Genomic DNA, 16,392 nt, shown 5'->3' with positions numbered 1-16,392 from the left:
TGTCAGCAGTTAAGACCATTCCCATAGTTCTGTGTCACTTAAGGCTTTTATTAATAGTAGGGAAGATACTTATTGTCTCCCTTCAGCTGCTATGGTGTTGAATTTAGCAATAGTTTGAATTAAATTTTCTTTAAACTTAAAGGCTGCTTCTGTTTCCTTTTCTGCTTTGTAGTCTTCTGAATTATCACAGGAACCGCAATTTCATGCTCTTGCATGATTGTTACATTACTTCCTTCAGCTGGCTGTTATCTGCTGCCACATATTTTGTACTTCCCAGTTTGTCTCCTAATATTTCAGCTTTGCTGTCTTCTATTTTGGTTGACTATTTCCATCTGTACTGTTCTAGCACCTTATTACTGGAACCTGTTTCATTTCACATATCTTTGCAAAGGGTGTGGGATATGGAAATAGTTTGCATTTGGGCCCAGGTAGACACTGCCAGTTTATTGTAGGAATTCTTCATGTAAAGACATGGATGATAAAGACATTGTTCATCTGTGTAAGTTTTTTAGTAACCATTGCTTTTACATAAGTTCTCCCAAAGGAGACATATTTGGGTGTTTCACTAGTTCCCCTGAGAAATCTTAACAGGACGAATATATATTTTTAGATAAACTGACTATTTAAATATCAAATTATTTATGTTCACATGTTTTCTCATTTTGAGGATGCCATTGGGAGTACTCTGTAAATATGTTACACTTAGGAACACATGAATGAAAAAGCATTGAAAAACACTGAAACCAAAAAAAGGCAGAAGGCTTGTGAGGTGACTGAGACAGCAGTTTCCTCCCCAAGACTTTGTTTGAAGCAAAACTAGTACAGAGTCCAGCTAGTAAGCTGAAGTGTTTTTAAAACAAATGTGCATCAGTTTTTAGAAACAAAAAAAGTAGAACTTGTTTAATAAGGAAGATCTTGTAAGTACTGTTGTCTGAACAGACACTGTAATAGTTTCCTAGAAATGCAGTTCATAAAAATCTCGTGACTAGTAGTCATTTTGGACAATTCCAATAAACTATTTTTTCTCAGTAGTGGTTGAAACCTATTACGCTGACAAATCTTTCAGACAAAGGATATATGAGTTAGGAAGAATTAACAGTCTTGTTCTACTACATGCTTACTAACTGCAGGTCTGCCCCCATCTTCCTTTTGGGTCACATCTGTAGGAGATTATGCTCAGTGGTTGAGGGTAGAATTTTTCACTGTCCTAGGTGTCATTTCTGTCCCTGACCCACCTCCCATTCTGTCCTTCGAGCACCCCATTTCTGTCTTCCTTTAACCTTATAGGAACCACAGACTCTTTACTGATACCCCTGTTCCCCTGTCATCCGTATCCTATAGTTTGCTGCTGAGCTTGAACAGCACTGCTTGTTAGGAGGTAGAAAGTAGGCATGGTGCACTCCACCAATAAAAACTTAGGGCAAAAATAGTGATGTGCCCATCAGATCTAAGGCAGGTTGTGTGAGACAGTACGGGACTCCTGTTGCTGATACTTCAGTATTGTGATAGTACTGGTATCTAACACTGGTCCTGTTTGTTACTGCAGAAATTTAAAATAGCAGCACATCACCTCACTGTCCCATTGTACATATAAGCTATTAATGGGTATCTATTTCAATGGAAGTGTTAGTGGGATATTGGCAACAACTAGAAAATGTTTCAAAATGTCATCATCTTTTCTGTAGCTACCCTTATCAAATGTTGATTCAATTATTTGATTGTGTTTTGCTCTTGGTTTTGTCGTGTTTTCTTTTTTTTAATCACATGTGACTTAAAATCATTTTGACTTGTTTCTGTTTTCAGGTGCCAGCTATGAATGTACCAGTACAGGCTGTGGCAGTGTGGGGCAAAATTGCTCCCTCTCACAGCATCACTGCTATTATGATTACAGATGACCAGCAGACTATTGTTACAGGAAGTCAAGAGGGACAAATATGTCTCTGGGATCTTTCATCAGAATTAAAGGTTTGTGTCTGCCAAATTGATGGACTGGAGTTTTCTCTTTTATTACCAACAGTGGAATTACCCATACTCTTGCACTTAAATTAATTATTAAAGAGTGTGAGACTTGTTATGGGAAACTCATGAAGCAAAGTTATAAATGTTGAAATACCTATATGAATAACCTGCTATTTGTGGACTTCAGAAAACTTTTCATAGATGATCATTGACCTGTATAATTATAATTTGAAATTGTGCTGTGAGTTCTGCTGTAACTCACAGTAATATAAAATATATGCTACTATTTTAATTCATATCCTGTGAAGTGTCTTTTTCTTTAAACCAATTGATGAGTGTGGCCTAACATTTCAGGATTAAACACCTATTTATAAAAAAAAAAAAAGAGCTCTCTACCAAGTTAATGGAAAAACTTGTAAAAAGATGGAAGTAGTAAGATGAAATATTGCAAATACATATTTTTGGTATAATTAAGCTGCAAACCTACTGGCTTATTGCTACTCTTTCACATTTATTTTCCTCAAAATGGAATGAAGTCAAAGCAATGCTAACTTTTGACTGTGTTCCTAGAGGGATGGCTTTGTTTTAGATTTTGACATCATCTGAGTATGGCTTGAAACTTTAGTGTTTTTTGTTGTTGTTGTTGTTGTTTGTTTGTTTTTTGTTTTTTATGGGGCTACCTCTTTCCTTTAAGATGACCTTTGCATTTAGTTAAGCTCATCAGAATCAAAGGGGTTACTGAAACATAGTATTAAGCGTATTCTTAAGAGTTTTGCTATATCAGTTCCCTACTTTGCTTTGCCATTTTTGCTGTATGTAGTACTGCAAGGGCCAGAGTTCCTGTACATTACCAGTTGTATTACATTTGACACTCTGTATTCACTGTAGTCTTGAAATTGTTTTTTCTGAAGAATTTACAAAGACTGTACTTCATACTGCCAGTGTGCAAACTGCATAGTCTTTGCACATTTCTGTGCATCCCAGAAACATCATTCGAGAGAATATAGAACACATTGTCACTTACTGATAACATCTACAAGTAGTATCTCTATTTTTTAGATCTTTGTAGCTTATACAGAAAATGCTCTGTTTAAGTTAAACCATTGTATTATTCTCCTAGATTTCATCTAAAGAAATTCTCTTTGGCCATACTGCTTCTGTAACTTGTTTGGCAAAAGCAAGAGAATTTGAGAAACAACCATACGTAGTAAGTGCTACTGAAAATGGGTAGGTAACTGAATCCTCAATTATTCATTTCCTGAATCAAGAAATGTATGGCACATATAGGTCAGATTCTGCATTTAGCAAAGGGTCTTTAATCCACTTCCTCTATGCTATGAAAAGGATAACATTTAGTTATGATGACTATATTTATCATATGATAGGCTAACTGGGAGCCAATGTCTTGGACAGCAGAAGGGTTTGCCAGTTTCAGGTATCTAGTTAGTGGTCAGGAGAATGAGGGTCAGCTAGGCTCCATTCAAATGGAGAATCCCAACCTGCAGCAGGGAATCAAGATGCTTAAAATTTTTAGTATTGTAGTGTTTCCTTCCTGAGTTCAGTCTCAAGAACAGAATTGGTAAAGGAGGCTCACGTACTATGTCCAGTTCATGCTTGCTCAGTGACCAAATCTGACTAGCTATTTTGGAGCATGTCCTTCTAGATGCTCCTGATCTTGCAGATTCTCTACTATGTTTGTAGTGACTTGGCCCACCACTTGAGTCAAACTCATTTCTCCAGTTCTTGCAGGGTAACATTTGAGTCTTCTTTTCCTCTGAATATTTGATAATTCTTTCAGCTGGAATTTGAAGCCCATCTGTTCAGGCTTTCAGCTTTTGAAAGCAGTTAGTCAGCTTATTACTTCCTTATGGGTTGTTCTTAAATAAATTTGTCTTGCTACTTAATACAGTTCCCTTCTCATATTAGGTTCATCTTTTCCATTTAACAGGACAGCTTTAAAACCTCTTCCCATTATGAGCTCCTGTCAATTGCCCTTCTTCAAGTTACATTTCTCATCATCCTAAGGGTACTACTTTACCATTGGAAGGCTTGTTTCTTTTCCAACCATCACCAGCTGCTAGGATCTAATTGTCTCAATATTTGATTTACAGGAAGAGGATAACTGAACAAACTGGTTTGGGCTTCTGAACCCAAAACTGCTTACTTTTATCTTCCCAGTGGGATGGTCTAACCTGTAAAGACTGCAGAAAGGGAGATAAGTCTACAGAACTTCTTTTTATTGACCTCTTACAATTTTAATCAAAGATTCAGAGATGAAACTATTTTTCATCCTAATTTTGAAGTTCTGTTAGTGCAATGTTATTTCCAGATCATATTGGGAGAAAATACATGTATACTGTGTTCACAAAAAAACTGGGATAAAACACATTAAGAAACAAACAAGACTTCTTTTGCTATAGGTATGCTGTGAAGAAAGAAGTTCATATTCTGAAGGTTCTGCATCTGAACATATCATTGGGCTTGCTTGGAATGGATATTGGTAGTACTAGTCTTCAGACCCCTTTAAATGTGTACTTTCTACCAAATTATAGCTTACCTTTCATCTGTACTGAATACAGGCAAAGCATCTATCATTGCTTACTGGAAGGTTGCAGTGTCAAGTTGAGGTAATTACCAACAGTAAGCTTCATCTTCAGGAGATGTGGAGTCTGTCCAACTGTACTGTCTGGCCTGTGAATCATTCAGTTCTCTCCCACTTTCAACCCTCCATCTCCTTGGATTGAGGAAATTGTGTGGAAGATGTTTGTTTCCCCCCAGCCTAAATCCCATGTCAGTATCTTGAGTGTTTCTGTAACTGACTTATTCCAGAAGGATGAATATCAGACGCTTTCTCTTTCTTATACGCAAATGTTGAGATCAATCCATAATGATTCAGAATCTTTCACTGATGTGAACAAAATTTCACTTTGTCTGCATGTAGTATGCCCTGTAGGACAGGGTTATCAACATGTTACATTACTTGTTCCTTGTGGTACAAAAAGTAAATTAAGTGCAACATACAGAAGCTGAAGTTATATTCCAGTCTAATATGTGCATGTTTGCATGTATGGATAGCAATGTAGCTGAAGTGGTAAAGTTAATTTTCATATTCTGATATCACCAAGAAGAAATTCATTGCTTTAAAGTGACTAATAAAGTGAGAGAATTAAATTATGATTTTTTGGTCTACAGATTGATACACTGTGTAGGTATAGATTATACTCCTCCCATTTAGTTGAAAAATGTAAATTAAGTAATATTTTTAATTTCTCAAACTATGAATATTGGTGTGTAGAATAAAATGCAAGTCTTTGAGTTTTTCTGATATATTAAAATATTTTTCCATAATATGTTCAAGTCTTCTTACAGAAAATGTCTTAAAGTATAATTAGAGAAATCATAAAATGACACAACATTTAAATTGATTATGTTTCTGTTGTACTCTGATTTCAAAGCATGCTGAATATCTTGATGAAGACTAGCTAGTGAGTCTTTCTCAAACATTACTCTTAAATGTAACTAAGTGCAGCCGTAATTGTTGCAGATATTCACGTTGTAAAGACAGTTCAGGAACAGCCTCACGGTGGCACTGTTTAGTCTTAACAGAATGCATCAGTTCCCCTCGATGCCTGTTCTGCAGCAGCATCCAGTTTTTGTTTTTCAAAACGCGTGGTTTAAGTTCAGTGAAATGAATCATTTTCAGGAGGATGTCATTCCAACGAATGATAGTTACAGTGACACTTTGACGAGCTGTAATGGCAGTATACCTACAATTTGTTGTAGAAAAGAGTTGGCCTTAAAGTCAGGTTTGCTGTGAGGTAGCAGGGTATAATTACCAAAACAAAAAGAAACAGATACTGTATGTCATCCCCTGCTAATGACCACAACATTTTCTTACCCAGTAATCTGTAACAAAAAGCCCCATGAACGATCAGACTGCACTTAAGTACAGCACTAAAGAAAAACTTGGTGCAAAATTATTCCAGCCAATTGAGTGGAAATGACAGAGTAATATGAAATTGTTTTTGGCAGGGAGATGTGTGTTTGGAATGTCGCTAGTGGACAGTGCATTGAGAACACAAAGCTTCCTTATAGGCACACAGCAATCTATGTAAGTATAGCAACTTTTCATGGAATGTCCATTCATTACAAGAGGAGTTTGCTTTATTAACGTGATTTTTCAGAAGCATAGTTTTAAACATAGCTAAAATAGACTTCAAAGAAAATTTGTTGCATTAGCTTTGTTGTTTTTCCTTTTGACCTTCTTCTAAGAAAATAACTAGAATTTATGTTCATCTGTATTCATTATTCAAATCAAACTGATTTTAAGCCACAGATGTCTAGAATGCCATGTCACTTAATATATTATAAAGCTTGGTCATCAGGTAAATGCCACTGTCTTGTAATCTTTACTTTTGTCCTGTGTTAAAATGGCATGGGAACTTCAGGTCTAATGTTAGTTTTTGATGTATTTCTGAATTACATGCAATCAAGGCAAATACAGTGAGCCAGTTTGCAGAAGATCTTATTTTCAAACACATCTGAGAGGTTTTGATGCTTAATGGCTATCTTCTAAAAGACTGCTTCCAAAAATGTACTTTCATTGCAGAATTCAGGGGCAGATTACAGAGTATTTTTTTTTTCGGAGGCCAAACTGCTTTAAATCTTTCTTCAGATGATCCCAAGTTTTTGGCTTTAACTGTATCAGGTACACTAAATATCCAGATATTGGAGTATGAGGGTGTTTAAAATGTGTGTGTGCACAGGTATTATTTAGGAGCCCAGCATGTGTGAATTTGATTCAGAGAGATGTATTTATTTATGAAAGTATTAGTAAGAGAAGAACTTGGGATTCCTTGGTTAATTAAAATGCTGCTTATATTCAGTGAGGAAGTCTGTGGCGGAATTAAGTTTGCAAACGTTGAAGATCTGAGACCTCACTGAGTTCTCATGTGACTCTTAAACTATGGGTGAGTTCAGCATTCACATTCTGCTAATCTTCCAGCAGACACTGTTTTTCATGTCAATGTTTTGGTTGATGTGATGAATTCAAACATAACTGTCAAAGATAAAGGGAAGAAGGAAAAGCTTAGGTAAACTACCAAATAAAAATATTGATGAATTGCTTCTTAAAAATGTATATGTTTATTTATATATGCACCAATATGTGTATGTTTAAACAGCGTAAAAAGCTATTCCTCTAATTTGTATGTGTTTATAATAAAGTATCTATGATTTCGTTTGTACGCACACACAATATTAATGCCCCCAGTTATGTAATTGAAGCACAGTATGATCTGTGTGTTGCTTAATTAGATCTTAATAGTGAGTTATGGAGAAGTTTGCAAAGAAGCAGACAGATCTGGCCTAGCTGATTATCAGATAATCTGTGTCCTTTTGTGATGATCAGAAACAGAAGCTTAATTCTTATCCTTCAAGTAGGAGAAACAAGTACTTCAGAAGTATTACTTCTCTATTAGGAGGTGAGAAGTTACTTATGGCTAGATAATTATTTTTCATCTATAGCTTTGACAATATGGCTAAAGGAAAATATGAATATCTAAGAAAACTTTCATAGGAAAGAAAATAATGTGACTAGAACAAAGTTATACTTAAAATTCAATTTTCAAGTATTAGTAATAGCTTACTTGTTTTGCTGTAGGTCTTTTTCTTCCTTTGAAGAATAGCTGTGTGTGGCATAGTAGGACCTGAAAAAGAATTGTTTCATAGAGAATGTAATCGCCTGGGAAATGTAGTGCATACTCTCTTTGATAACATCACTGTCCTGAAATGTTGCTTTTAGTTAATGCTCTTATTTAGTGTTTCCTTTTGTTCAGCATAGGTGGTTCTGGTGTAAATTGCAAATATCAAACAGTACAAACAATATTTGCAGTTTGAAATGAAACTTAACACCAGGGTCAACTCCTAACTGATTGTGGGACCTTAAGCAGTGTGGAATCTCTTCTTAGAGGACTGGCTATACAAATATTTCTGTTCTAGTCTAGTTTAAGAGTACCAGTTACAAAAGTTTCCTATTTCTAAACATTTTTCCTTCTGATTTTTTTTATTTCTGTGACAATAGTTATCCTCTTCTCACGTATTTATCTTTTTGGTTTTAGACTTCAATTATTTAACTGATAGTCTGAGAATTATCTAGATAAAATTAGTAGAGAGGATTTTAAACAAAAGGCAAAAACTCTGTTATTAGATACTTATCTCTGACTACATGATAACATCATTAAAAAACGAGAGCTTGAAAGCTTTTTTACATGCTATTGCTTATGTATTTATAGCAATTCTGTACAATTATAAACAGATATAACATGAAATGCAAATATGCTTGCACATAAGACACCTCACAAAAAAATCTTCATAATTACTCTGCACCCTTGTCATCTGTTCTCAAGTACTTTTCTGTGTGTGTTTCTTCTATTTTCGTTTTAAGAAAGAATTGTTCTTTTGAACACCAAAGCAATTAGTGTCATACTGAATAATATCTCAGAGCAGAAATTATTTCTGAAAAATAATTGAGAATTCATTATGAATCCTCTGTGGTTTATACCTGATTTTTTTCCCATGTCCTTATGTACCTCTTGGTGATGGAAATTTGATCTCATCTCCCTCCAAACACTATCTCAGAGAAACAAGTAGCAAATTCCTTAGCAATTTATAAGAACTAGCAATTTATGAAGAACTAACACCTTAATCGTTTTCAAAAATCCTAGTAGGCAGGGCAGATAACACTTTTAATATTAAGTACCTCTTTTAATATATGTCTATTAAATTGTTGTAAATATATGTGGAACACTTGTATCATAGGCAAAATGGTGTATTGACTCATGCTGTGTACTATATATTTTTAGTAATTCTTTGATTGTTAAATAAAAATTCAAGTGTGATATGCTTAATGTAAAAAAATATGTATGCACACTTACGTAGCTCTGTATGCTGATGCTTCTTTCCATTTGCACAGTACTACCATTGCTCATTCCGAATGACAGGTGAAGGCTGGCTTCTTTGTTGTGGAGAATATCAAGATGTTCTTATTATTGATGCTAAAACTTTGGGTGTTCTGCACACTTTGTCTTCTCAGTCTTCTGATTGGATAAATTGTATGTGTATTGTTCACTCTGCAAGAATTCAAGGTATATGTTATAGATGTATTTATGTAAGTCAATTTACATAATATTTTTTGTATAGATAGTAGAATTTTAGATTTACAAATATCTAATGCTTTGCAGAGCAGTTATGTACAGGACGTTAATATTTCATTGTTGATACCTTAAAAGGTGTTTACATACTTATAATGCTGGTCATGTTTCATTTAGTATCTTAAAGGAAAAACAAATGGTCTCTACAATAGTAAGCAACTCATTACTTTAATGTGTAATTACAAATTAATTTGGTAATATCAGGGAAATTTTTGTGTGTTGAACTCCTGTTTTATCTTCTGTTGGAACATATCTATAAAGCAAAATAGTTATTCACTATTTGCTTGTATGCTTTGTATTTCAATGTACAAATTAGTTGTTTAATATTTCATTTAAACAGTACCCTGCAGAATCCATCAGGTTTAGTACTGTGTACAACACCATTGTCTATACCAAGGTTCTCCTTTGGTGTTAGGCACTGTTTGGACTTGGTTTCAAATTGTCTCACTGTTGCCTTTTTGACAGAAGACTCGTTGGTTGCAGTGTCTATAACCGGAGTTCTGAAAGTATGGGAGCTATCTTCATCTCTGACTAGCATACAGGTCAGTTTGTATGAGCTGTGAAATGATAATTGGAACAATAAAAAAATATAGTAATATCCTCAAGTGAAGGATGTACTGAAACAAAGCACAAATGAGTGAGAATCTTCTGGACATGAATTAAACCAGATTGATTAGTATTGTCTGCGTCCTTGATGAAGATGTTAGCCCTCACTAAGTTTCAAAAAAAAAAAAAATCTGAGGAAAAAAATCCCCCTATTGCAATTTAAAATTATTTGAGCCATTGGACATCTCTTAAATTGATGCAGCAGTTTTCTACCCAGGCTCCATATCTTTCCGTATTCTATGGTGCTGAAGCTGTAATGGTTTTCTACTGTCTCAATAATGTCACTCAGTTCTTGCAACCTTTTCATTCCTTTAAACTCAAAGCTCTTTAAAACTTACTCTTTGTATGTCCTCTTCCATCTTGTTGCTTTTTCTCAAGATGGTCCTCTAGTCTTTCTTCTATTTTTTTTATTATACTGTCTTCACTTGGAAAACTATTACTGTGTCATGACCTTTTTGTCCATCTTCAAACTCACTTATTCTCTTCAATTTTATGTTAATATCAACAGCTGTCACTTGACATGCACAGGTGCTAGAACTGGAATACAATGGCTTGGTTTGGATGACTGGGAATGCAGAATATTCTTTAGCTATTTTGAATCTGATAATGTCACTCTATGGGTGGTAGTAGCTATTTCTTGACTGAAGAATACTTAGCATATATTCACGGCAGCAGGTTCAATCCATAACCTGCCTCTAGTTCTTTTCCATGCTCATTATCACTTAAAGTGAGATCAAGATCTGAGCCATGCAGAATGTCTTCTGGTTACACAGTAATTGTGAAGCCTACTGCACAGTACTCATGAACGTTGTTCTCTTATTACAGTTTTAATCAATAATATGTCTTATGCTTTGAAAATACATGTCAAATAAACATTGAAAAAATGTTTTCTATTCTAAAAGTAAAACTATCTGGAATAATTTGCTTGTCTTTTTTTCCTTTTGTGCTGTGAAGGAGAGGCAAGATGTATGTGAAAAGGAATCAAAATCTCTGGACTGTTTAAACTGTCAAGCAATACGGTTTTGCACTTACACAGAAAGGCTCCTTCTAGTGGTGTCCTCCATATGCTGGCAGGTATGTTGTTGAGCGTTATTCTTTTTTAATTTTATTAGTAACTTTGAAAAGCTTATTAACTCATCCATGAAAATACTACTTTTTTTCAAGTTAAAATGCTAACTAATGGCCATATGTGTGCTGTCCTCTCTCCTGTTATTTTAACTGCCTTACTGAGATGAAGTGTTTATTTTTAATTAAAGTATTTCTGCTTTAAAAGTTTGTCATGAAATATACTTACTATCCCATCAATTTCAAGTATTACTTACACTTAAAGAACGGGGTATATTATGGCCTTCTCAGCAGTGCATCTCAAAAGGAGACAAACACATACTAGAAGGACATGGAAGTATTAGAATGAGTCCAGAGGAGGGCCACAAAGATGATTAAGGGGCTGGAGCACCTCTCCAGCCTGCAGAAAAGGAGGGTTGTTCAGCCTGCAGGAAAGAAGGCTCTGGGGGAACCTTATTACAGCCTGCCAGTACCTAAAGGGGAGCCTACAGGAAAGCTGAAGAGACTCAGATTCGTTATCAGGGAATGTAGAGGTAGGGCAAAGAGTAATGGTTTTAAACTAAAAGAATCGTTTTAGATTAGATATTAAAGAATTTCTTCCTTATGAGGGTGGTGAGGCACTGGAACAGGTTGCTGAGAGAATTGGTGGCTGTACCATTCCTGGAAGAGTTTAAGGCTGGTTTGGATGGGGCTTTGAGCAACCTGGTCTAGTAAAAGGTGTCCCTATGGCAGGGGTATTGGAATTATATGATCTTTAAGGTCCCTTCCAATCCAAGTGACTCTATGGTTCAAGAAATCGCACAATAAATGTTTAAGTATGTCAGAGGTAACCATAGTCAGCAAGTCCTCAGTAATTAGAAGCCTTTGTTTCATCAGGGCCTCAGTACCTTTAACAGTAGCCAGCAAAAACAAACAGCCCAGACTATCACTTTCTGTTTCAGTTTTAAGAAAACAGATGATTGTGTAGTTACTGAAAATGTAATTTGGTGTTTTTAAAGTTGGTCTGAACCATGGTGTGAAAACTCAGTATTTTTCACCTTGGTTGTGACATTCCTCTTGTGCTAACAGCTCAAAATTATATTAAATTAAGGACCTGATCCAAGGAGTACTGTCTGATGGATGGGGTGTGGAACTCACATACATGACTCGAGTCAGCTTTAACTAATACACTTATAGGATATTCTTGAGACTTCTCTTGTGCTATTTAAAGTCTGTACAAAAGCACTAATAAGTTTTGTATATAGAACAGATACGTTTTATGTGAAATGAAAGTAACATTCATTGTTTTCTATAAATTTGTATAACATTTTTCACAGAAGACACATGTTTCTTGTAACATTTCCATTACGCATTTGAGTATTTTACTGCTTGAAGCGGTGGTATAGATGTATAAGTTGTTTGTTTTAAAATTTTGTCTGTTAATGAACATATAGCTTTAAAGAAAAAGAGAATGTTACTACTTAATTAGAAAGGTATGTGTTGTAAAGATTCATGTGTGCTTAGTGACTCAATTTATAGTAATGAAAATATAGAGGGAGTTAGATATGAAGTAGCTCCTATACGAGCAATTCATAGAAAGATTTTGGAATGAGAATTTCTTCAAACTGTTGGAATAAGTTATTGAATGTGGCTAAGAGAACTCTGCATGGGGCTATTAGGAACATGCACAAACTTATTCAGTTTGCCTTGCTCATATCCTGTTCTGGTTTAAAATGGCAAGGTCAGAGGAAACAAGCTATTTTTCTTTTTTTTTAGTCCTCATAAGTGGAAAAGCTACAAGAATTATTCCAAGCAAATGGATTTATACACATGTTTTATATGTATTCTTTACTTTCAATTTGTGAAAAATAAAAATCTGTTTACCAAACACAGAAGAAAATCTGTTCCGTGAAAATGTGCTTTGGTTACACTAGCAGTTTCTTGTACAGAATTCTTAAAGAATACCAACAGAGGTATTCAATGTCTGTCAGACTTCAATGTCATACTTGTTACATACTAAATTCATTATTTTTAATATTTACTGGTCTGTTAAGTTATATAATAAAAAATGCAAAGCAAAACCTAAACCCTATCTAAAATCTACTAATATACTAGAAGCCTTTAATTTTATTTTGTCAGTTTATCTTTCAGATACGTTTTGATTCAGATATTATGGCATTTTAATGGTACAAAAACTGATTTGTCTTTATCTTGACTTTGTAGTGAAACTACCTTTTATGTTTTACTTACTGATCCTTTGCACAAAACTAGCTTGAACTAAAATGAGACAGTACTGTTTGTTTATATTTTACTGTTTTTTCCTCTCTGTTAGGTTTATGATTATTGTGACTTCTCCTTGCTCTGTACTGAGTTCAGTAAAAGTGGTCAGTGTTTTGCTGGTGGAGAAGTACTAGCAGCTTACAGACTGATCATCTGGACAGAAGATGGTTACAGTTACATCTACCAGCTGCTAAACAGGTGGGCTCAGATGGGAAATTCACACAAAAAGTTCAGGTACAAGATGAACTTTGGGAGGTTTATTATGGAAAATCTCTGCATGTTGCAAATGATCAAAAACCTGAACAAAACCACTTTGGCACTCAAAGATTTACCCTGAATTTGACAGCCCTTAGCCTTTGTTTGACACAGCAGGGGACACAGAAATAAGATTAGCCATGTAGAACTTGGGCAGCTGGTGCTGTGATTTCACAAAGTCGCTTGTAATTGCTTGGTAACTTTTAATTTAATGTGTGGATCTTGGACATTACCATTCTGCTTTCTAAAAATGACTCTTTAAATCTCTTATTTTTAAATTATGCAGCGGGCTTTCTAGAAGCATATATCCTGCAGATGGGAAGGTGCTGAAAGAAACTGTTTATCCTCATTTACTCTGCTTTACTGGTCTGAAGGAAAATAAGGTAAATTCATAAAGGTTTACAGTCAGCTTCAAAATCTGCTGTATGCTTTTAGTAAATTACCAGAATGATCCCTAAAAATTGTTTAAATATCAACCAAACTTGTTGTATAAAACAAACTAACTTGTTGTATAAAACAAACAAACTTGTTGTATAAAACAAACTTGTTGTATAAAACAAACTTGTTGTATAAAACAAACTTGTTGTATAAAACAAGTAAGGCATTCCTTCATTTGGACACTTATTTGTAAATTTGGAGATGTTCATAATGTATTGTCTTAATCTCTGGCAATTTTTCACAGAAATCCTGTGTCTTTATCTACAGACTTTTATTCTGTTTTTGTAATACAGGCAGAGCTTTTCTTTAAGTGGTCTAAAATAGCTTTAGATCCTTTTATTTGCACATCTGTAAATAAAAGCGAGCAAAATGTAAACAAGTTGTTTCATTCTTGTTCTATTAAGATATGCATGCATATTTCAGTGAAATTGTGTAAATAGGTTGTTCCCATGTATACCTATCTTAAGCTGAAGGGGTTTGAGTCTATGACACTTTATTTAGAACACTGTTATCTTGAGCCTTCAGAGGCATAATCACATGCCTAACTTATATTGTGAGCAGACTGACAGTACTCAGAATGCATAAAATACCCACAACTCTTCAGAACTATGGCCTCTGCCTTGAAGAAGCTTCTTTGGTAAGAGAAGAGGAAGAATTAAAGTAGGTGATCTTTACTTCTGTTTAAGAACTTATGATTGGCAGGGTATATCAATTTCAAATTTCCAAGTTATCGCTTGGATGAGTTCACTTAAGCTATTTTGTTTGAAATCTGTATCTTGGTTCACTGTTTTGCCTTGTGTGACCAGAGTGAAATAGGTCAGGAAAAACAGCTGAACAGCTGACAGAAATACTGAACAATGGATAGAAGTTAGGAAGTAGAAAATCTGTGTGGGGGTTTCTTACTTTTGGAAAAATAAAACAAAAATAAATCTAACCCTTCAGCATAGCAACAAAACCAGAATCAAAGCCATTATATTATGAAATTTGTTTGAAATTGGTTTTGGAAGATGTGAGGTTTTTTATGTGTGTTTTTCTTAGAAAGCATTTGTATTGCATACTTTTCTGAAACCTGACATTTTCCTTCAGCTGAAGGAAAATAGAACAACTCATGTTACCCTCAACAATCCTTCTGATCTAAAAACAGTTGTCCTAACTGGGGAAAGATGCCAAAAGGTCATTTGTCATGGGGGGAGAATAAACAGAAAGCATGCAAATACAAGGGTTACAGTGAAGGAAGGAAAATAATGTTGACCCCCTCCAAATGTATGCATTTTTAATAATGTCCAATACTATTTTCTTATACTTCTGCTCAAGTATTTACCCTCCTGCATGAATAATTTTTATAGCCAATATGGGGTCTTCACTTAGAGGCAGTGAACCTAGGGATCTCTCCAAGTACGTTTTTCCATTTGAGATGTAGGTTCAGCCAAAGGTACTGGCAAAGCAGAGGGGCTTGCACCAGACAGATTAGACCTGGTCCAAGCAGAGCTTAGTGACATCTGAGTGTTCAACCTTTATTTGTTTTAGATTTCTATGGCTTTTGATGCCAGAAACTTTGAATTTTCAATTATTGCATTATTTGATCAATTCTTCTACAACAGAAAACTGATTTGCTATTGTTTTGGTTTCTTTGGTAGAGTTTTCCTTTTGTTATGGGCTTTCTGAACGAAAGGAAGGAGCCTTTTTATAAGATTCTTTTTTCTGGTGAAGCTTCAGGAAGAATCACTTTGTGGCATGTTCCTGATGTCCCTGCATCAATGTTTGATGGTTCCCCAAAAGGTCTGGAAAATCTATACTCTCAATACAGTCTCCTTAGTTATGTCTTTAAGTCAATTTTCATGAATGCTTATTCTTATGGAAAAAGCTTTAACAGAAAAAAAAAATAGTGCTCATCTATATAGTGTGATGATTGCCTCTAATTAGAGGCAACACCAATCAAGAGTGTCCAGGAATGGACACAATTTCTATGTATAACTGAACAAATCTCCCTATTTCCACCTGTCCATAAACACATCTTTACTAAACATCATCAGAATTTGCTTAGCTGATCCTACTTGTGGCTTTTCATGGACAGGTAATAATACTTAAAGATTTTTAGTGAGCAGATATGATCCAATGTTGGAACGGCAACTGACTTTCCAACTTCAGGATGCAGAAGGGATAAGTTAGGGAAATAATGGAGAAACTAAAATGTATGTTTGGTTTTGGTTTAAAACAAATGTTCCTGCCTCTCTCCACCCCCTACCCTCACTACCCTCACTCCAGAGATCCCAATTGCAGCAATATGGAGTCTTCAGGATAACTTTGATAAAAACCTTTCCATGTCAGAAGGCATTATTGATCATCTTTGTGCATCTAAATATGGAATTGAAAGTGCAGTTGTGACTTCCTCTGTGTACATACCCAGCCTTGATAAACTTGTATGTGGCTGTGAAAATGGGAAAATTTTCATAACACTAGGCTTAAAAACCGCAAGAGCAAGACTTTTAGAAAATGTGTCTTTGAAAGGTAAGTTTTAACAATTTTACCTATTATCTCAGCCAACTACAGAATACTTCATACTTCCAATGTCCCCTTCAATGAGCCCTGTAAAAATTCA

The 16,392-nt window shown here is 35.0% G+C and overlaps 1 protein-coding gene across 1 annotated transcript in view; it reads left to right on the top strand.

The window, feature by feature from the left end:
• Positions 1 to 1,812: 1,812 nt before the first annotated feature.
• Positions 1,813 to 16,392, top strand: part of WDR72 (WD repeat domain 72) — a gene marked incomplete at both ends in the record, with an annotated part of 110,060 nt that continues 95,480 nt past the window's right edge. The window contains 10 exons of the mRNA XM_084293161.1: positions 1,813 to 1,965; positions 3,080 to 3,186; positions 5,992 to 6,070; positions 8,933 to 9,104; positions 9,636 to 9,712; positions 10,731 to 10,850; positions 13,153 to 13,298; positions 13,642 to 13,738; positions 15,431 to 15,572; positions 16,059 to 16,301. Of these exons, the coding sequence (XP_084149287.1) occupies positions 1,813 to 1,965; positions 3,080 to 3,186; positions 5,992 to 6,070; positions 8,933 to 9,104; positions 9,636 to 9,712; positions 10,731 to 10,850; positions 13,153 to 13,298; positions 13,642 to 13,738; positions 15,431 to 15,572; positions 16,059 to 16,301 (1,336 nt within the window). The remainder of the gene's footprint in view (positions 1,966 to 3,079; positions 3,187 to 5,991; positions 6,071 to 8,932; positions 9,105 to 9,635; positions 9,713 to 10,730; positions 10,851 to 13,152; positions 13,299 to 13,641; positions 13,739 to 15,430; positions 15,573 to 16,058; positions 16,302 to 16,392) is intronic.

This window comes from Netta rufina, assembly GCF_964035555.1.
Source record: "Netta rufina genome assembly, chromosome: 11".
In the NCBI taxonomy this organism is placed as follows: Eukaryota; Metazoa; Chordata; class Aves; order Anseriformes; family Anatidae; genus Netta; species Netta rufina.
The sequence above is the reverse complement of the archived record's forward strand: the minus strand, read 5'-3'. Positions and strand labels throughout refer to the sequence as shown.